This window comes from Thunnus thynnus, chromosome 1, assembly GCF_963924715.1.
Source record: "Thunnus thynnus chromosome 1, fThuThy2.1, whole genome shotgun sequence".
Lineage (NCBI taxonomy): Eukaryota > Metazoa > Chordata > Actinopteri > Scombriformes > Scombridae > Thunnus > Thunnus thynnus.
This window is the reverse complement of record NC_089517.1, coordinates 7,024,452-7,047,016: the sequence shown is the minus strand read 5'-3', so window position 1 is coordinate 7,047,016 and position 22,565 is coordinate 7,024,452. Positions and strand designations below refer to the sequence as shown.

Here is a 22,565-nt window from a genome sequence, read left to right as displayed (position 1 = left end):
ACATACTCTCACTGTCTCAGGAGGTTTCACAGATTATAGCTACTAGCTCACCTGCAGAACTTCTACCTCAATAATTCTCTTTCTTAGCTGAAAAAAAAATGTGAGCAGAGGTTTCAACACCTCAGACAAGTGCTGGTTTTCACTGCTTATTGATAAAAAGTTTTGCACCGGCGGCAACGATACTCGCACCGTGATGCAAAATCAAACACGTCGACTTCAGGCAGCATATTATGTCTTATCGCCTCTGGAAATGCATTTATACAGACCTTCTATTGTCCGTTTATTCATGTGTGTAATTACATGTTAATTTTACAGTAAGTCATATGTCCTTTAATCTGTCTAATAAATTGTGAAGGAGTCCTGTTGGATATTGTGCAAGACAAAAACTTTAAACTTTCTGCTTGTGCAAATACAAGATAAACATCTCCTCTACCTTCATCATCCTCGCTAGTGTTTTCTTGCTGATTTGTGAACAGAATAATTAAGGCAAAGCTGCTTTAAGTTTGTCTTCGCTTGTTTCGAAGACGCTGCACATTTGCAAGTTTGTCAATTTTTCCAAGGTTGAGGTTTCTGGGATGAAAAGCTTATATCATTTACAAACTGTTGTTTCATATCTTCCGTGAATGGACTAAATGTTATCACAACGGATGACTCACTCGTGTAACAAATGAGAACAGTGTGTCTCTGTGTATATACAAGGGGTGGACAAAATAGCATGAACATATCACCATGCATCATGTGATCGACTCTCGGTTACAGTCTCATGAAAATGTTATCAGAAGCTTCAGATTGGTGGATTGCGTCTTTTAGTAATGTGTTTCTGTTATTTCGTCAACCTATTTTCTTTGTTGCTCAGCAGCCTTCATGTGGAAGACAAACTCCCTTCGAAGCCGATACAGGTTTGTGTCCTTTGAAAAACAAAAAAAAACTAAATATACCAGAAAGGATTTTGGTATATTTACTTCTTTAGAAACAATAACTGTGACTGATCAGTACTTGTATTTCCTGTATCGGCCCTTGCGACAGAAATACAGGAAATTGTTCCCACCCAAAGCAATAACTTTCTACAACACCTCACCTTTGTCTAACAGCTTTATAGTTTCCGTCTCAACCAAACTCCGCTCTGATTTGCTCCTTCAATAACTCTGCTCATGATGATGAATCTGCACATCTTTATACTCCGACTCTACCTCATTGAATTTTAAAACTTCAACATCTTTGCACACTTGTCTAATGTATATAGTATGTTGTCCTATGTTTATATTTTATTACACAATTACACAATTTTCTCTCTCTCTCACACACACACAGAGAAAGTACCGCTCCCTTTGATCAAACATTGACTATCTTGTTGAATGATTAATAAAACATATTTTGGGTGTTGTCCTGCTTAAACCTTCAACAGCAACTCTTTACCCGCCAGTCTTAATGTGATCTTCACCGCACAGTCTCAAGACAGACTGAGTAAAACTACAAAGAGTCAAATGTGACACTCAGGTTAAATACTGGGTGTTTCCTGACCAGCTAAAAGCTGTGTGGTGGTTTTGAGTGACAACGCACCTGAAGGTGAAACACAGCTTGAAAGATGAAGAAAAAACTCTTTTGTTAGACTAGTTCAACACAAACACGTTCACGAGCGAAGCAGAGCCCCGACATGACATGGAATTTAACATTCCTTGAAGGCTGATGATGTTTCCTTCAGTCTGTTTTTCATCAAGTCCATTAAACACCTGGTTCTGCTGGTTTCTACCTGTGTGGCTGTCTGTCAGTCACCTCCTTCCTTCCTGCTTGTACAACGGTGGAGACACAGTAGAGAGGACAAACCAGTCCAGCAAACAGGATATTAAAAACACAGCTAATAATTAAAAACAAGAGTGCATTCAAGAAACTCTTTCACAACCTTTTCTTGCCATCTAAATGTACTGCATGGTTTATCTATTAATTTGTGAATATATGTGCAATAGGTTATTTATACACATAGGCATAAAATGTCCAAAGCCTCGTCTGCTGAGAGCTAAACATCTTGAGAAAATTTAGTTTAAAGGGTTTGTTTTTTCTCACTTACACCAAATGGATCTTGCCATGCAGAAAATGAGGGTTTTATTTGTCCATATTTTGAGATATCTGCGGTGTATCTGATTTTTCTGGCTCCGTCCCCACACAATGGAGATGACAACATTGAAAAATTCCCTAAAATTTCAACAGCAACATCTCTTTGAAGAAAAAGTGTCTGGATAATCTGGATAATCTAGAGAACATGTTTTCATTTAAACTATTTTCTATCAAAGAAATAGTCCCTTTCAAGTTTTGCTAAATCTAAAACTTGATTCATAGTATCTGAGTAAGTAAATCCTCACAGTACCAGATTTCAATAGTGTTAAACAGGGCAGGATGATAATGTTTACCTGACAGAAACAAGTGTAAGATCTGGATAATCTCATAAACTGTAGAAAAACATGAATGAAACAAACATATATTGTTTTTTTTTACTGTACTTCAGTGACGGCACCAATAAATCAAGAGGCGTCTGCTTTAGACACTCCGTGTGTGTGTGAGAGAGTTTATATATATGTGTGTGTGGCATCCTGTGTGGTTTTAACAGCTCCGTGTCAAATAAACACCTTTGCTGCGGGCTGAACCCACACAGACAGACACACAATCACACAAACACACACTGGGTGGCAAAGGAACGACCCGATGATGGGGGTCCGTTTAACAAGGATGTGACAGTTGTAAAAACAGCCACTCACTTCAGCCCGGATAGCCGGCCCATGCTAATCAGTCAGTGTGAGTGCGAGGTGAGAGAGCGCTACAGTTTCTTCCGCCGACGGAGCTTATTTCCATGTTTATTCGTTTAGAGACGGAGGTTAAGTCAAGTGGCGGTAATTGGCAGCAGCTTTTGAAGCTTTGGGGAGTTTGAAAGCTGCGTCTCCACAGCAATGAAATCAAGTGCAGTAATAGCGGGCTCTTATACCCCTCTACCACAGCTGCCAACTAAACTCTCACGACCTGTGTGTGTGTGTGTGTTAGTGTGTGTTTGCATGTGTGTGTTTGTTTTGACAGTACTACAACACACAAAGCAGACATTTGCATAATGACTGAGGTTGCACCTGCCCTTAGTACTGCTTGACTGCTTCAGATTTTGCTTTAAAGCTGACAAACCCACCGAGATTATAAGCAGCGATCCAAAAATACGCACACGTACGGCAACATCTGAGCTTATCCATGCAAAATGAAAGCTGATTTTGACAGCCACTATCCAATAAATAATATCACATTGCTCCAGTGAACACCGTGAAAAATATATTTCTGTTTCCCTCATGACTGTCAAACACCATCTATGCAGACTCAGGCCACAATCACAGACACAAAACAACATATTAGGGGTGTGACCCAATACAAATACGGTTATTCGGTTTTTACGAATATTTGTCTCATACAAATATTTTTAAAATTATTTGTTTTTGGGGAGAAAAACAAAACATGTCAAATACCAGCGAGCAGGTCAGTCAAAGTCGCCATCTCAGTGCTCTGCTCCGCTGTTACGTCTATCAGCAGGTCTCAATGAGGGGAGTCACCTCCACCTGCTACATGATGCATATTCCTTAATTGGGACATCACTTTCATTTTCATCTTTAATTTTCTAAAATTATAAGCTTAATAAAAACAAAAAAACAGGATTTTTAAGCCTCTTTCCACTTTTATTCGAATACAAATACAAATAATTTTGCTGCCTCAACAAATACAGATACGAATACAAATACTGGGCTCTCTGCACATCTTTACAACATGTACATTATTTGGAACCACTTACATGTATCCTGCAATCAAAAAAAAAGCTGCTGTGTTTGCTGATGACAGCGGGGTTTTGGATGTTAGGGTCTCTACACAGGACACAGGATGTTGATAACAGCAGAACAAAACCGCCCACATTACTGAGACCAAAGACCGCAAAAGCACTCAATTACAGGCGACTGGGGGGCGTAATCAGTACTAATGGGAAAGGCCTAATTTATAGTGAGTGGGACAGGGAGCGGAGAAGGGAGGTGAGCCGTTTTAAAGGGTTAAAATGAGTTTGTATGTGAGTTTCAGTGGTGAAAAAGAAAAAAATCCTATAGCAAATTAATATTCAACTAGAGCTGCTATTGATCGGTCTGCAGCTATTTTAATAATCGAATAATCGTTCGTCATTTTTTAAAGTAGAAATGTCCAAAATCTGCTAATGTAATGATTTAATGCTTTTTTTATCATAATAAACTGAATATCTTTGGGGTTTTAACTGTTTTTTGACCAAAACAAGACATCTGAAGACGTCACCTTTGACTTTGGGAAACAGTAATGGTCATTTTTCACTATTTTCTGACGTTTTATACACCAAACGATTAATTGATTAATTGGGAAGATAATCGGCAGATTAATAGAAGGAATAGAATGAAAATAATCTAGGGCTACCTTAGGGCTAATCAACCCTAATTCAAACTTAAATACACAAAAACGCCTTTTAAAACTTGATCCTTAGCTTTTCACAAGGATATAAAAGCACCTGTGACCCAACTGATAAGAAAGGAACGCTATCATCCAAACAACTGAAACAAGACTAGAAACAGGACTAACTGCTGCTGTTAAAGGTTGTTTACATTATAGCAATATTAGTATAAGTCTGGCAAGTTGAGTATACTATTATACAACTTTATTATCCACCAAGGTGACCAAAGACATTATTAAATCAGCATAAAAGACAGGAACAGACCACAATCCAACCATGAAAACAGCATCTTAAAATACTAAGAAGAAAGAATTAGGTAATGAATCTGAGCAATAGGATCTCCTCATGCGTACAGTATAGTAATATGGGCTCCATGTGAGTATGTGTGTGTTTGCAATGACGAAAAGGGGTTCAGGGATCAGCTGTGCTTCCAGCTCCTCTTCAGTTGTTAACTATGGGTGTGTGTGTGTGTGTGTGTCTCTCTGGTGCTTTGAGAGGCTTCAGTAGTCTGGCTGGTGGCCAAAAATAGCCCCCTCAGCTGGCACACTGGCCCAATTTACGACCCTTCACATTCAGCGGAGGGCAACCCAGCCTCGGGACTGTCGGTTCATTTCCCACAGAGGACACAAAACTGTGAAAACACTGAAATCCCACCAGCAGCGTTACAAAAGGAAATCCCACATGCATATCTGCTAAATGCCACTGTAGGAAAAAAAAAAAAAAAAACTGGCTGAGAACATCTTTATTGTCATCAGTGCTGATGCTGGCTGCCTGCTTTCTTTACTGGAGATGGGAGGGATGTGGTCTCCTCCTTGTGTAATAAGATGAGGCAAAACTGGCCCCAAAACCCAAAGCCTGTGATGCTTTTAACTGAGCGCCAACTTCCAGAAGTCTGAGCCAGAGGTTTCACGGAAGGCAGCCCGCAAGACCACAAAAGTAAAAATAAATGGACTAACCATTCCCATCTACAACTGTTCACCAGTGACTTTTGCACCGCAGCTCCCAAGCGAGGGAGTCGGTGACATGAAACATCAAAAGAGGTGTGGTGCTTCACACACAAACACACAGGAGGTAAATTTCACAGTGTTCTGCCAGAACAAACTTAAGGTCACTTACCATCTGAGAACGGCTCTTGGGACAGCCATTGATATCATCGATCTTCTCATTGGCTGGAGAGAGAGACAGAAAGAGGAGGCAGAGACAGAGATAATAGAGGAGAGAATAAAAAGTCTTTTAAGGCGTGTTCGGTTAATGTAATCCTCTCTCTTATTTCCAGTGGAGATGCCCGCCGTGTGTGTCCCAGACAGTTTCTGGCTGAGTGAGGAGAGCAGAGGTGTTCATGCCGGTGACTGTGACACCCCCCCACCCCCCCTCCCTTCCCGCTGAGACATGAAACACTATCTAGTCACAGCAAATGGGAATGAGGCTGCGAGGGGCCCGACCGAGATGGGAGTGTTGTGTTTTTTCTCAAACGGGGCGTGTGTGTGTGTGTGTGTGTGTGTGTCAGGGATTCCTCCCGTCCATTAACAGGCCCAGCCCACAGCAGCTGAGACAGGGCCGTCAGCTCACAGCTGACAACTGTGCCCGGCATCAGGAGGCGTGACAGGGCCCACAATGCAGCTCCATCTCAGGACCCATGTACTGTACCACCTACCCAGTGGGAAAATACTCCTCTTCCAGTCAGATGAATATATACAGCAAGTGTCTTTTGAATCTGTTCGCATCAAGTGCCTCTGATACCCACATGATGTGTGACAAACTGCAGATAGTTTAAGATCATTATAACAGTGGTTCACAAACTTTTTGGATTATGACTCCTCATCACAGGTTGCATATGTCTACCAGTTGTGATCAGTTCAACCATAACGGTATTTTCCTTTCTCTGATTCAATTTGATAATGTTTAAAGGTGTGAAAACTAAAGGTAAAATCTAGTTAAAAGATCCCCGGTGTGGGAACAACTGCTTTAAAGTTTTATATATTGTACAGTACGTCAGGCCAAGATGACAGGTACATTGATATCTTTTAATGTATTTTGACTTTATGACATGGTGTAGCGATGGCAAATTGAAGAGTAGATAACTATACTAAAAAAATGCATAAAAATTAAGAATACATGAGCAAAAATGTGCCAAATAGCCATCCATACTTAAATGTTTAAATATATAAAAATAGCCTAAACAAATGTGTTAACCTATTTATTAATGATTTAACTACCTGTACTGCCACCTACGGTTGTGTGCTTCTTAGAAAATTGCACTCTATGGACAGCAGTGGCCAAGTACTCTGATTTTGAGATACATGCTTAAACTCCAAACAAAATAAGTGCCACCAATATAAAAACCAATCATAAACTAACATTTCTAAGTGAGCAACAGCTTACAAAGCAGCAGTCAGACTGTATAAAGGTTAGCTTCTTTGAGAAAAGTATCCCAAGACTAAGAGTTGAGGACACAGCAAGATATCTTGAAAAATTCGGATTTGTCTGAACTTCAGTGGATAAACTGTTTGCTTCAAGAACAGCTTATAAGAACTTGGTGATGACCTAGATCCGTATGGCCCAATTTCACAATCCTGACCTTGAGTGTAAGTTATTCAAATAACCAAACAGGTGCCACATCCGGTCAGGCTTTTTGTCCCAGTACGGCTGTTCCGACACCAGCAGGCTGATCCAGTTTCATCAGCATTGTGTGGTGTGAAGTTTCCCTTGTGGACAAGGGGCAGCAGGCAGAAAGGCAGGGCAGAACAGGTGAACAGACAGCTCTAGTTCACGTTGTTTTAATTTGAGAGCAGGGCAGCAGTGATCAGCTGTCAGGGTGCATATATTGAATGTAGGGTAGATGTCTTGAGAGGACAAAAAGCACCAGATCGCCGGGGTGAAGCCCTTTTCGACCACAAGAACCTTTTAAGGAAACCCAGGAATTTCACCTGCTTTTTGACTGTCAAGTCAAGTAAAATCAATTTTTATTTGCTGCAAACAGCATAAAATATCCTCTGTCCTTAGACCCTTGAACCGTCCCCCAAAAAAACCTTTAATGGGGAAAAAGTGGAAGAAACTTCAAGAAGAGCATCAGAGGAAGGATCCCAACATGCACTAGATGTTGTGTGTACAGAATAGACCAAAATAGACTGAATAAACTGCTAGAATCTAGTTACAGTTTTGTTTTCTGGGCCCCCAAAAAGTCCCCTCCCTTGAAGATGCATCCAAGAACCATCAGGCACAGTGCAGGTGCAGTACTGGACATTCGTGACCGGCCAAACACAAACCACATGTCGTCTATAACTTGTGTAGCATCAAAATTAAGATTTGCGATGGGAAACAACATTAAATTAAAGTCAGGTAGCCTTCTTCTCAGCTAGTCTACAAAGCTAAACACAGATCGATTCAACATGGTTACATGTTAAAGCACAAAAATAACCAGAACACAGTCTGTAGATCATTGCTACTTTGCAGCCAGTTGGCTTTTTGAAATTCCTCTTCCACAAATTACAAAAAACAACACAATAAGTCTGTGTTGTTACTCTCGAAACCAAGCTGTCACTTTTTAATATATTAGTAGATAAATCTGGGACTCTGGTCTAAAAAAAAGGTCCTCTGTGTTCCACTACAACAAGCTGAGACACTGAACACTCCCATAGCGCCCAACCAGGTGTGCAGGATCGACTGTAGCTCTACTTATAACTACAACCCCTGGAATAATCAGCTCCACCAAAGCAGCCATCACAACAGAAAGTTGGAGCCGGTATAGAAAGACATGTCATACGAGGAGAAGCCCTCCGAGCACATGACGTAAATAAAGTTGACATACAGGATATAAAACTCCCTGCGATGCCCGCGAGACTGATCTAACTCTCAAATAAGAATCACATGCAACAGCTATCAGAACAGTGAGACTCTTCTCCGCGGAGGATGAAGCCGCCCAGAAGATAGGAAGTATAAAAAAAAAATCTGGGTCAGAGACGTGAGGGAAGAGCTGGGAGCAGACAGTCAGTCAGTGACATGCTGAGTCACCGGTCAGCTGGTGTCAGCCCGCTTCAGCCTCAAGGCTGTCAGCAGACGAAATGACAGGCTGAGAACGGACAGATGAAACGACAAGACCGATGATGATGATACGGACGAGGGTGAGGGTCAGAGACAGAGAGGAAAAACCCCACTCGCACGGCACACAACAGGTCGAACACTGTACCTTTCAACCTAAAGAATTACAATTTCTATTTGATTCTGCAACCCCTTTGAGTTATAAACTCTTTGAAATATCAGTCATTGCCAAAGTGAGACTGGTGTCATTAGCTCCTGAAAGGTTGATAGATGTGTTTTCATTCAAATGTCTACCAATAATTAAGTGAAAATGAGCTTTAACACAGCTTTAATGTAACTGGACATTCATTAATCTTTGAATGACAGACAATCTCTTTTAGCATCTTTTAGCATCAGTTTAAGCTTCTTAGATATTTTATTCTTGTTATTTTGAGTTCTTACATAGTATTTTATGTTTCTGTCCCGTCTTGAGTTTGTTTAAAGTACACATTTCTGTTAGTCGATAACTTTTTGTAAGAATTACACAAATTATTCATTCTAAAGAAGTTCAAATTCTCTCAAACATCAGCCTCTTAAAGTTATTATTTACTGCTGTGTGAGATAGGAAAGCTTATTGGACGAAACCATGTTGTCTTCAGGTTAGCTCAGGATTAGCAAACCTGCAAAAGGTGGATTTGAATCTCTAAAATAGCAGTTTGTCCTGCACTCTACCAGCACTGGAAAGAAATAACTCTTATTTTAATACATTACATAACAGAGAAGAATGGTTCTATTCTGTAGCATCAACTCTTGTAAAAGAAAAGTTTCTTTTTTAAAACATTTTGTGAGCAAATATCACAGGAACAAAAAGGTTGTTGTGTTTAGTAAAGGTCAGTCATGTGTTTAAACATTTGTTTCAAGCAATCACATGTATGAGAGTCAGCTTCCTGTAGAAGATTTAGGAATCAAACGTGTGTGTGTTTTTCCCCTTACCTACGACCTGTATGATCTCAGCCAGCAGCACTCCGTCCGTGACGTCTGTTTGCAGGTCCTTGATGAGACGCTTGTGTCCTGACTTGGCGAGATAGTGGTTGGCCCAGTCCGTGTAGATCTGCGGTCAGACACACAAACACAACCGCAGCGCTCAGTTATGAGCCAACAAAAATACAAAATCCAATCCAAAAAAAAAAAAAGGGGGCAACCCCGTCAGGTTGTCCACGTGTTTCAAACTCCATAAACACTTGAAAACTACAAAAGGTATAAATGGTTGAAACAAATTTACGAGTCTAATAAAATAACAACATGGTTGAATGAGAGCAGAGTAGCCCTCTTTCTTTTGTTGGGGCTCCGATCTGGCATATATCCGCGTGGTATTCAAATTGGGGCCATTGTGCTCAGCCGGGGCATTCATCTCGGAGCGCACGGCGGCTGTTTTCAATGGGCCATGCTGACATCACTCTCTGGGGACAGAAAAGACCCTTCACTGCCTGGGGGGGAGGAGGGGAGGGGGCAGAGCAAGCATCTGAATAATCTGAATAGCTTCCTTCATAATTAGTCGCCAAACTCTTTCTCTCTTCCTACCTCTCTCTCTCTCTCTCTCTCATCAAGAGAAGTGAGTTTCTATTTCTGGGGGAGATAAAAAAAAAAAAAAAGGAGCACAAAGGTGGCAGAAAAGTTGCACTGAGCATTATTCCTAATAAAAAAAAAAAAAGGAGGAGTTATTTTTGAGAAAGCGATACCTCGTGAATCTGTCTTGATTAGCAGCATTGTGTTGAGCTTGTCTGAAAACTGCAGAGTCTCTGTTTGACAAGTGTAACTTCAGAGCAGCTTTCTCACCGCGGGGATCTGAAATCTGTGTGACAACTCGACTAAAAAAAGACATCTCCTCTCCCGCTACGTCTCACTCAGACCGCTACGCCGGTCTGCTGGAAAAGAGGACAGTAATGAGACAATCAGTACATTTTACTGCTTCCCTCGGTAATCTAACATCTTTATTGTCGTGTAAAAGAGAAATCCAGCTTCAGTAACGGGACGGAGGATTTGACAAATCTGATTTCTCCTGAAGAAAACAGATTTCTTGGCCGTGCAGACGTGTAACTGGGTTTTTGATCAACTATTTACATGTACTCATGCGCAAAAAGGGAAAATATCAGTGACAGCAGTGCTGCAGGATGAAACTAGAGCTGCAACGATTAGTTTAATAATCGATTAGTCGATCAACAGACAATGAATCACCAACTATTTAGATAATCGGTTCTTAAATATGAATATTTTCTCCCTTCTTCAGTGCTCTATGATAGAAATCTGAATATCTTTGGGTTATGGACTGACGATCGATTAGAGAAAATTAAAGATCGAGAGATTAATCAATACTGAGCCCTAGATAAAACACATTCTCATTAATCATAATAATACATCCTTGTATTCAAGTAATTAAATCTCTCTGAGTAAATCTGACTCTACTAGTCTAATAAGTTAGTTGCAACAAAGATTCAGACACATTTATACTTTAAGGGGAAAACTGTCCCCTCACTTAAAATAAAAATAAACACCAAAATAAGGTCAGAGCAGGGGAGAAACCTCATTAATAATCTGCTGCATGCATATGCAGATTTTACAGCAACCAGCAGTAACCAGGTTATTATGTAAACGTGTTGTCTGACTGGATTTCTCCCAGTAACCTGGTTTCTTGTGTGTATATATGAACCTGATGCCCGAGTGGAAACCAGAATTTCTTCATGTGAAATTTAAGTGCATCTATTAGTACCGAATGAGCGCGCAGCATTGTTAAGGTCAAACCTTGGCGCAAATATAGGCACACAACACGTATGCACGGCGAGGTGTGTGACACAGTTGTGACCCTCGTTTCTTTGTACTCGCACTGTAAACAGACCGGGAGTCTTTCTGCAAACGCTACTCACGGGATGAATCACAGCTTCTCGTGATGGCTCTCAACAGGTGTGAGCACTTCAAAAGCACACGCTCGAGTACTCATACATGCACGTACGTATACTCGTCTTCACAGTTTATGAGAATAAAGACCACACATTAAACATAAAGAGCCTCGGAGCGACGTTTAAATCGCACGGGCTACGTACCCACACGCAAATGCACAAGTACACAGAAGTACACAGAAAAAGACTCTTGAGTGACACGCAGAGTTTAAAAAGCCTTCAAGCTGCAGGATTAGACTCTATCCTTTCAATTCACCTTCTCAGCTGGTCATAGAGAAAAGGAAGTGCAATGTTCAGGAGCTATTGTGTGTGTGTGTAGGCTTCCTTTGAAGTAGTTTCGGCCAGGTAAATTGAGGGGTTGGAGTGTAATTAAAAACGAGGTGAAATGGGTAGCTGTCAGTCACGGAGCTGGAAATCACTGAGGGGAGGGAGGGAGGGAGGGGGGTCAAAATGCCTGAGGGCATGCAAGGAGGCATGGGCAGGTTGTGAGAGGAAAGAAAAAGGGGGTTAGTGGGCAAGTCACAACAGATTTGCTTTTAAGTCCTGAAAATCACACTTTTCAAAACGTACTTTATGTGTCTGACGTCTTCCTCTCAGCCGAAACATCACGTCTTAAACTCAAATGGGATATCAAAGTTTATTGTATGTTTAGTTTAGAGAGGAAACATGGAGGGCTGAGGAATGTTAGCACTGTGGATTTTGACAAGAGAAACTTTCTAACTTCTTAAAAGTAAACAAGTACACTTTGTTAAACTAGTGGACAGAACCAGAGGCGAGTGTATGGTCCCACAAGGAGGCAGCAAATCTGAACAATCAGCCTTTTCTGTGAGGAAGCAAATCTGTGGAAAACATCACCTATCAAAATGAGGAGATGTGCTCCATACAGCATTTTTAAAATCATTACTTAGATGTGTTCATAAATGATGTTTGTAGCATTTTATTGTCTGATTGTATTGTTTGTTTAACATTATCAGGACATTTTGATTGTAATTCTCCTACATATGAAGTGTTTTATCCATTTGTCAATTCTAAGTTGAGTCAGGACTGTGGGTGTAAGCTAGCTGTTGAGCTGTTTATTAGCTAACATCGGCACATTTACATTGATGTTGTTAAAATGTCAATGCTGATTAACGTGCTCTGCCCCCTATGAATAAACTAACAGATAAATAAATCAGTGTTTTACAAATGAACAATAAATCAAATTGCCAACTATTAAAAGCCTTGCTGAGGGTATGACATAGCAGTTTTATCACCTAGCTTCTAGCTCTATGGAGCTTTTTAGCTTCTCATAGCTCATTGTTTTGAGACATATTTTTCTCAGGAGTTGGTGGAGACCAAAACTGAGCAAAAAGGAGGGTAAAATACTGGACTTACTGGATGTGTAAATAGGTTATTCTTAGCTAACACTTAAGCCATGACATGTTTGCAAGACGATAATGTGTCAGGACCGTGTGTCTGTCATGTTGTTGTGGAGTTCTTCTGCCACAAACATCAATCATTGAAGCTTTAAGTTTAATTAAGCAGCTACTTACAAATTACTGCAATCAGAACGACAAACATTCAACTCTTTATATAATGTATTGTATATTTTAGACACTATGTTAACTGACCTGAAGAGGGAACTACTGTATAATTAAGCACCAGCAAAATGCCTAATATGTGCATGTAAAATGTAAACATAAAGAATTAATCACATTCAGCTATAAATAATGGAATCATCTCCAGTAAAGCATAACTAGTACCGAGGTTCATCCCACTACAAACCAAATGTTACAACATCAGTCAGATGTCTGTAAATCAAAGACCATGTTAATAATTGAAACCTAAAAAAAAAAAAAAAAACATCAAGAATGCATTAATCTGGATCATGTGTGTTTAGCCGCACATTTATTGTAGCCTCTGTGATCTGGAAGCTGCTTGAAGGGCCAGGGGAAAACAGAAGTAGTGCAGGATGATGAGAAGCAGACATCTGATCTGGAAGATGCCTGTTTTAATCAGCTACGCGGTTAGTGAACAACAGTATCGACTCCATATATTGACTCAATATCTATCTGACAGGAAGGAGGTTTTACTTCCTCTACATCACAGGGATTTAATCAAATTTAATTAAAACTCTCCAGGGTTGTAAAAGCCTGTTCAGCAAATTGGCACAGTTATTGAAAGTACTCATGAACTGATATTACCATAACAAAGTGAAGAGGCTGGCATACAGGTTAAGTGGTCAGTATTGTCACCTGAAAGCAAAATGTTTCATAGTAAGAGGTAGATTTGATTTCTGGTTGTTTATGTGAAGGACTGGTTATTGAATCTCAATGCTTTTATTATACCCAACAAAATGTGTCTGCAGCACTGAGTATCAATAACTGTCAAGTGTCATAAGTTGGCATTAAATCTTATTGTGTCATCACTTATTGTGTGATAGTATTTCCAGATCTAAATCAGGAATCGTTGCTATTTTTAGACTGTATTGTAGTTTTGGTATGGCTGCTTGTGCTAAGACAACATTAGACACTGCTGAACTGGCTTGATGTTTGGCTGATTTTGTTAAATGAAACATTCTTTTGTAGAAAAACGTGCATAGATTCCTAAAAAATAAGGTATTGGATAGTACCAAAGTACCAGAACTCAAATATCGGATTCTGTGTGACACATACTCGTTCTTCTGGGTATCCTCCGACTGTCAAAATACATAAAATCAAGTTTACTGCATATTCTAAGCCTCCTGTTAAGAGTGTTTCCATGTATTTGGCGAAATGCATACTGGGATAGGTTTCAGACACCAATGACCCTTAACAGCATTAAAAAGGCCTCCCTGCTTTGTCATAAAACTCCAAAAATGGCCGATAATGTCCTTGTTGATATCGATACACGGTGCAACATGACACACAATTACACTCCAGCGCCCCACTACACTCACATCCATACAGAATGTCAACACTGTGAGAGTCAGTGATCTATATTAATCAGTCCGATGAGCCATTTTCAATGGATTTTCCAAGAGGGAAAATCCCCTCCATTCCCAGAAACTCGTAGTAATTCCGACCCCTCTCCTTGTGGGATTTGGGGTCTTTTTTAGGAGCTGTAAATTGGCGCTGTTGTCAGGGACATTCCCGTCACCAGAGAAAGCAACATGACACTGACTCATTCACAGTGTCAGGGCCTTATGGACACTGTCATGTGTGGCCTGTCGGGTCTGTTGACATGCTGCTTTGGGAATTTGTCCAGTTTATGAACAATATCTGGGCTCAGGCTGCATCATTTTGGGTTTTAATGCTGACCAATAACAGCGCAGTCCTTGCTCAGAGAATGCTGCTGTTAGTTTTAAGGGTGTTCATACTGGGTTAACAGTGAAGAAATCCCTCAATTTCAGGACAATGCAGGTAGAAAGACAGGGAAACAGTTCCTTACCCAGTATAGTTAGCCTGGACCCATGTGCATGTTCACACAATGTCCAATTTAAGCCCTCAAAAATGACACAGAGTCAGTCAGTTCTTCAAAGCTTGTGACAAGCAGCGATGAGTCACTCATTCACACAGCTGCGTCTTTTTATTTTGGCACAAACACCCAAATGTGCTCCACATCCAGCATCCCCCTGCTGCCCCTGCTTGCTGAGTCACCAGGCTGGTGTGCGATGCCTACAGAAGGGCATGACGCATACAGGCCATCCCCGCAGCGCCGGGTCAGCCTGGGCGGGGGAGAGGGCGAGGGCATCACACTGGGAAAGTGCCCTTGAGTTGAAGGGGACTTTTTTTGGAGAGGGAGGAGTGAAAAGTCAAGTTTTATGATTCGGCTGGATGGCTCAGCTGCAGATGAAAAGGCGTAAGTTTAGCAAATGTCACGACACATCATGACGGAGGTTGATTATACAGTAGGAGGAGCTAAGCAGATGTGCTTTTGTGCTGCTGCTTTTGGTTACACGTGTGTGTGACTGTGCATCTTTTAAACTGTCAGTCAACTGCAGGAACTGCTTCGCGTTACCTCACTCTTTCATCTCCGCTGTTGTTTGCACTGACGCTGACTTGTTAAGTGATAATCTGCTCGATAAGCAAACACTGCAGTCATGTTGACGTCTTACTACAGACATGAAGCATCGTTGAAACATGTCTCCAAAATATCAGCAGTTTGAAAGTTAAGAAAAAACAGCTTCATTTTTATACCAGTTGATTCTGAAACAGTTTGAATGAATGATCTTGTAATTTAAGTTTTAACTAACTCAATCAGTCACTGCAACACTTGCAAAATCTTCAAATTCTTCAAATCCATGCAATCGTCAGCAAAAAAAAAGTCAAACTGGAAGAATGCTTGTCAATTCTATCAATCATCACAATTTTGTGCATGAAAATAATGAAATTCAGAATAAATTTTACAAGTCAAAGTCAAATAATAAATAAATAAAGTCTCCAACTGAACAAAAAGTTATCAAAAGTGAACCATTTGCAATCTAATACCAATAACTATATTTTTGGTTTATGGGGCTTGTTGGTAGCGCTACACAGCATGGTAGAAAATACTAAGGTTAACGTGTAGACTTAATTCAGGGAAAAACAAGAAGACTACTTTGTGGTTACTGTAGCTATACAGACTAGCAGTTACAGAAATGCCCACAAACAGGACGTCTCTGTGATCCCAAAAGATTCCTAAACTCATTTTATTCTCACTAGAACTTATTACATAACATGGCAATCAGTTATCTTTGGTCTGCAGTAATCACAGAACAGCTCCTCAAGATCCTGATACCGATACCTGTTTTCTTATTTTTAGTGAAATTACTAAAATGACAAAAACAGGAGCCATCTGTCTTCAGATTGCAACAGGTTAGTTTTACGCAACAGGGGCACTCTGATGGTCTAATGGTTGCGGTGCATACCACATAACCACAACATCAATGGTTTGACTCCCGCCGGGGGACCTGCGTTGCATGTCGTACCTGTCTCTCTCTCTCTCCCTACATGTCCTGTCTCTACACCTGAGTGTGTTTTTAACTTGATGAAAGAGCATTTCTTGAGTCATCCTCTGGGTTTCGAAATTGCTTCATAACTCAAATGCCTGTGAATTTTCTCAACGTGTAGACGACCACTTATTGTTTCCATTGAAGTTCAAGCATGAAAATCACAAACCGGCAGCTACATTTTTCACTTTTTTCACATGACAGCAGCAAACACACACACACAACACCTCAGTTCTGTCCATCGGAGCACAGTTCTCACACATACGTTGACGAGCATGGCTTTCCAGAAACAATTATGTTGATAACTTCAGGACTATTAGACTTATTACTTTCAAGGTTCAGTAAGCAACCTAAAAAGCGCTGCACTTAACACGCCATTATGAACTAATCTACAGACGTGAGCAAGAACCATAAAGAGAACACAGCAGGACCGAAGCTGCTATCTCTCACGAGAAGCTTTCATAGGGAGCCAGGACCTGAACAGCTCTTGTTATAATTCAGGTAATGGCACTGAAGTGAGAGCTGAGTCTACAAAAGTAATGCCCTGATAACAGCACTTTCTTCTACCTTTTCAAAGGAAATCTACCTTTGAACGTCAAACACAAAGCCAAGCTAAGATGAAGGCCACATCCACCGACATCCAGAGGTTTTTGAGGTAAAAACCAAATCCAAACAGTGAGCACTACTGATTCGTCTGTTACCTGCGTCTGTCAGATAGCTTCTATAATAAAATTTCTGGCTGCTCCTGGAGATCTGACTCCATCCCTGACATTTCTATTTCAAGCTGACCCTTCCCCTTAAATCTATTTCTCTCACTATTCCCCAGTCCTTGGTTAATGTCTGTGGAAAATACAAACACAGTGCAACAACTTCTCTCAGGTTTCAAAATGAGCAAATTACTGGTAAATTTAAAAAAAAACTTCATCATCAGGTGGGAGCACTCCCTACTGCTTCCTTCAATACCTTTCCCTCTACCCACTCCCTTACCTCTTTGGTTTCTTACCACTTTGTAGTTTTTGCAGGATAATCGGCTGTAGCTCCTGGCCGGCACCCTGAGGCCGCCATATTCAGCCATGTAGGCCAGTCACCCGGATAAAGACAACTGACTGGGTGAGCAAAAAAACCACCCGGAGGTCTACAAACTTCCAGACGACCGAGAGACGAGAGATGAGCGCGCTCTGTCGTGAAGGCAAGGTGGAGCGGGTATATATAGCCACTACACGGTCCCTCACACAACTCCTGAGCAGCTCTGTCTCCGTCTGTCTGTCTGTCTGTCTGTCTGTCTGTCTGTCTGGTCGTGTATGAGCAGGACATGCTTCACCTCTCTCTCTCTCTCTCCCTTTAGACACTGACACTTTTAACCTCTCTCTCTCTCTCTCTCTCTGGGTGTCATTCACTCTGTTTGAGTCAGACACTCTGACTCAGTTCCCTCCTCTGCTAATCGTAGAGAGATAAACCAGTGGCATAAAGTCCAGAAATGGAGCTCTAGTGAAAGTTCAGACTATCTTTTACATGCATAGGCCTGTAAGTACATTTCTCATCTTATCCTGTTGTTTACATCTCTCGCGCATGCTCGCTCAATTTCCTCGCTGTCACTGTCTGAGGCTGTCAATCGAGCTATCAGCTGTTCACGTCTATCCAATCGCACAGCAGCACACCTCCATTGTTAGCCTATCATCTTGCTGCTGTCTTTTTAAATATGTTTCTCTCTCTCTCTGCCTTTAGTGTGTTCATGCTGCTGTAACGCACACGCCCCTCTACTTCCCCGTCACCGCCTTGTATTCACAGATCCATCATCAACCTCTTCAGCCTCTATCAGTCTCTGTAGAAATCATCAGCCACCACCACCAGTGTCTGGACTCCATGGGGAGATTTATTATGCTGCTGCTCAGGGCTTATGACCCTCAATTAAAAATCTCCCTGTAGAGTCTAAGTGCCAAAGACTCTCTTGACCGAGACTTAATTATCAATATATCTTCTGTAATAATAAACAATTATCTCCCCTGTTTGAAATAGAAACTCTCAACCTGTGTAGCTTCATAATAAATGTGTTATTTTATCTGAATACAAATGTACCCTGATAACTGTAATTAAGCATGTCAAGCAGACAACATACTGTATGTTTGTGTTACAACTGATACACTTAATATCTGTGTTTTTAAACACAGTGTGGGAATTTTTCAGGCACCACCTCATTGCTCAAAGATAACATTTTTGGCAGTTTTTCTGTTTAGACAATCTGCAATAGCTCAGAGGTAGGAATGATAGTAGAAGGTGTAGCTGCTTGCTTAGACTGTGTTGTGAAGTAACATATGATGATTGCTAAGATTTACCAACTCCCTAAACTCTATTTTAAAACTTTATCAATTGGCAAGCTGTCAGATCCTAATGGGGTTCTTATGGCCTTGTCCCATAGATCTTATATCGTCTTGTAGTTTGTATTGTTTGTTTCCACTGTAGCCTCACTGCAGAAATAATCACTCTGACCAGCAGGACGACGTAGGATGACCTTTTAGGCAGCAGGGCCAACCTACAATGGTGCACTCCCTCCATAAAGCCATGTCTTGTGCTTGGCTAAACATATATGTTTTTATCCAGGCGACTAGACAGAAAGCACCATTTTTCAAGTCTTACTGTGCACATAGTGACCCCACAGCTCACTGTCGCCCCCTGTGGCCAAGACAGATGGTATGAATGGAATGGATTCCCCCTCCTGGATGTGGACAGAGTTTCTAACGCTGACTGACACTTTAACGTCCTCTCTCTGACTCAAGTGGTGCTGTACATTACAGCAGGTACCCCCCCCCCACACACACACACTGACAAACATGAAACATAAGTCCACACAGGAGGTCTCAGATCTCCCTCGTAGGGCTGTACTACTCATTGAATCCAGCCAACCAGTCATCCTATGCCATCTAGTAATTTAACATTTACCAGTGAAATGATTTGCAACAGCACTGCCCTACTCCGTTTTCATACGCCGACATAAATTCACACCTATGAATTTCCCAGAACAAACCCAACACCACATGCCTCTGAGCAGCTTCACTGAGAAAACTCGACACACTCTAGCGCGCTGCTAAAGGACATCGGCATTCATGACCTGGATCTGATGTGAAAACACCTCCATCAGACTGCTAGATGCTTGAAGAGCCCTGATGTGTACAGACTTTATAACAGGGGAACGGTGAAAATAATAAGAGACTGTTTGCAACATTAGGTTTAGTAAACTTTCACGCCAAGCACCGCAGTGTTACTTAAGCTCACAATAAAGACATTAAAGCCAACCTAATAGGGGTCTTTAAGTCAACCAGCAGGGTACGTGATTTTGATGTTGGGGCTAAAATGAAGCATGGAAATATGATAGGGCTCAGATGTCCTGTTTAAATAAAGGTTGGAAAAACACTTTGGCAATCATGTCAGAGAAAAACAGGCAGGGGCTGTTTCCCCCCTGCCCACTCTGCACATGGCACTGCTTACGAGGCCTAAAATATCATCATCATCATTTATGCGGGAATGCTTGCCAACCCTGAACATACAAAGATCCCAGTATGGCTTTGAACTTCTCATTGCCATCAAGTTAGCTACGGAAATTAGTTTAATTCTTCATGAAGTGCCTCCACAGTGTGTGACTACCAGCAAACGGCCCAAAATATCAACTCTTCTGAATACAGTTTTGCTTGTTAAGGGTGTTCTGAGCTTATATAAATGATCAAACATCCCTTAAATTTCTCAACCCACAGTTATTGTAGTGTCTTAAGGTGAAGAGTAGCTTAGAGTATATTTTACCAACCTTAAGACTGGGGTTTAGAGCAGTATACAACCATCAGATATTCTTGTTGACAAGCCCTTTTGCTGCCTGACCGTGCTGCATCTCATCGATAAGAGCTCAGTAACTCTCTCTGCTGCTGCAGGCTGAGGGTGACATGTGGCAACACATCCCCTCTGACCCAGCCTGGGTCGGCTAGCAGATGGCTGGTGGGAAAATGATGGATGGACTGAAGGATACACTCACACAATAATCGGAGAGAAGGATGCAGGGAGGGGAAGGAGAGGTAGATAGGTGTGACGGGTGATAGTCTCCCACTTATCACAGGATGTGTTTCATTCTGTCACACCTAACATGTAGAATTAATGCATCAACTGGCTTCAGACGCAGGAAACCCTCTCAGCTTAAATAAGTAAACACTGGGTGAAGGGAATCATAGTCTCCTGCACAGTTTTTGCTGAACACTAGCAGACAGATGGCTTCTGAGAAATCAGTGTCCCAGGTCTGTATGATATGACAACAGTGGACTGCAGTCTGCTGTGCCAGCTGCTGTGCTGCTGTGATGCTTTATATAGGACACAATGACTCCAGCTCTGAGCTCTAACACGGGCATTTTCAATGGGTGCAATATTTTAAATTGCTCTGAGGCATCCTGGAGGCCAAGTTGGTTAAAGTATGTGTATTTGATGCATGACATCCCACCTCTCTCCTAATATTCACCATCTGTTAATAAAGGTAGAAGCACCTTTGCACAATCAACATCCGGCACTGATCTACTCACTGGATTTAATTCAGCTGTATTGGATTCCTGAAGAGTCAATCAGTTAAACACCAATGCAACATCTACACTTACTTTTTTGTAGGTGCCAGTTTGGGGCCGCCATGCTTAGTTGGATCAAACACACTTTCTGTTATAGTTAAATTGTTCGATGCAAACTGGAGACCATTACTAAAATGTTTAACATAAAACGAGACGCGCAGCACTCATCGAGGGGAAGGAACAAGAAAAGCCTGTAAAAAATCAATCTTGGGATTGTAATTATACTGGAGCATCCGATTGAAAATGACAAATAATTGAAGATCGCATGACCATAGAAAGGATAACAGATGGCCAGGAAGCAAGAGAAAATGGATGATAATTTAATTTGATCAAGGATATTATATATTTATTTAAAATAAAATCAACATCTAGCAAGAAAATGTGCTATGAATGTCTCCTTTCCCTGCTTCATCACAACTCTCTTTAAAGACTTTCCCAACCATCTTTATTAACTAGGTAAACTGTGTTTGGTGCAGTTAGACGTCTGTCAGGTTATCGAGGGAAGGACAGCGAGATAGAGGAGAGTTATGGAAACTGACGCATACACTAGACAAGTAGAGAGAGTTTGAGAGACAGCAAGAGTGATGGTGTTAGAAATTAATTCAGACTGTATACACATGAGCTGCATATTCTTCAAACACTTGCCATCTCCTTACTCTCTCCTCTCCATCACCACTGCGGCACTGAGCTGCTGTTTCTTCTCTCTGCCCCCAGCAGGATGCAACCATGGATGTTTTTTGGTCTGTGGGGCCTCTGGCAGCTACTTTCCCCCCTCTGTTCTCTGTTGTACACACACAAGCCTCTCAAGTGGCTTTAGCCCGCAGAAAGCTGGAACGGGCCAGCTCTAAATGAGCCCTCATGTCTCTGCTTGCTCTCTGTTTGGCACATGAAAGACATGTGGCTTGTGAGGCATAGAGGCCACACCAGGCACATGGTAGACAAAACGACTTGGCCTGAACTCTGCAGTTTAGAGTATGGGAAACATCCATCGGAAAGCCAAGAGACTATGTGCATGTGTGGTTATCTACACATGTGATACATAACCTGATTTAAAAAAAAAAAAAAAATCACAGTTGATGGATGGAAAAGCTTCACCCTCAAAATTAAACATTCGCAACTTCAGTGTCTTCATGACAATCGAGGGCACCATCTACCTGTGACAATTCCAAAATAGTCTAATCCAGAATATGTTAATATCGAATCATGAATACACAATGTCTAAATCCCTTAAATTGGTCTTTGGTCACTGCACAGATGTCTGCCATGCAAAATCTGATCAGGACGAATCTTGAGACATGAAGCCTGATGCACATGACAGCACAGCAGCTCAGCAGCTCAGCAAGACTTATTTAAGTGGATTTAGCTTGTTAGCATCACTATATGAGTTAACAAGCCATTCGCAGTGATACGTAGAGCTGATTTTCCTGCTGAGTAAATTCTCAGACAGCTGCCTTTCGGTCCTTAAAAATCAGCTTCTTATTCTCCAGGTATAATACAGAACCAGCGCAGGTCTGCACACTATAATGTAACCTGAAAGTATAGTGGGTTATATCCATAATGCAGCGACT

At 41.3% G+C, this 22,565-nt stretch overlaps 1 protein-coding gene across 3 annotated transcripts in view; it reads right to left on the bottom strand.

The window, feature by feature from the left end:
* nav2a (neuron navigator 2a) overlaps positions 1–22,565 on the bottom strand; it is a 121,550-nt gene that overhangs the window by 83,265 nt on the left and 15,720 nt on the right. For 2 of the 3 annotated variants that reach the window (XM_067570785.1, XM_067570862.1), the window contains exons 2-3: positions 9,497–9,614; positions 5,603–5,655 (exon numbers count right to left, since the gene is read on the bottom strand). In XM_067570785.1, coding sequence (XP_067426886.1) covers positions 5,603–5,655; positions 9,497–9,614 — 171 coding nt within the window. Of the gene's footprint in view, positions 1–5,602; positions 5,656–9,496; positions 9,615–17,408; positions 17,666–22,565 lie in introns of those variants that run through there. The other variant, XM_067570926.1, reaches the window with a different exon arrangement.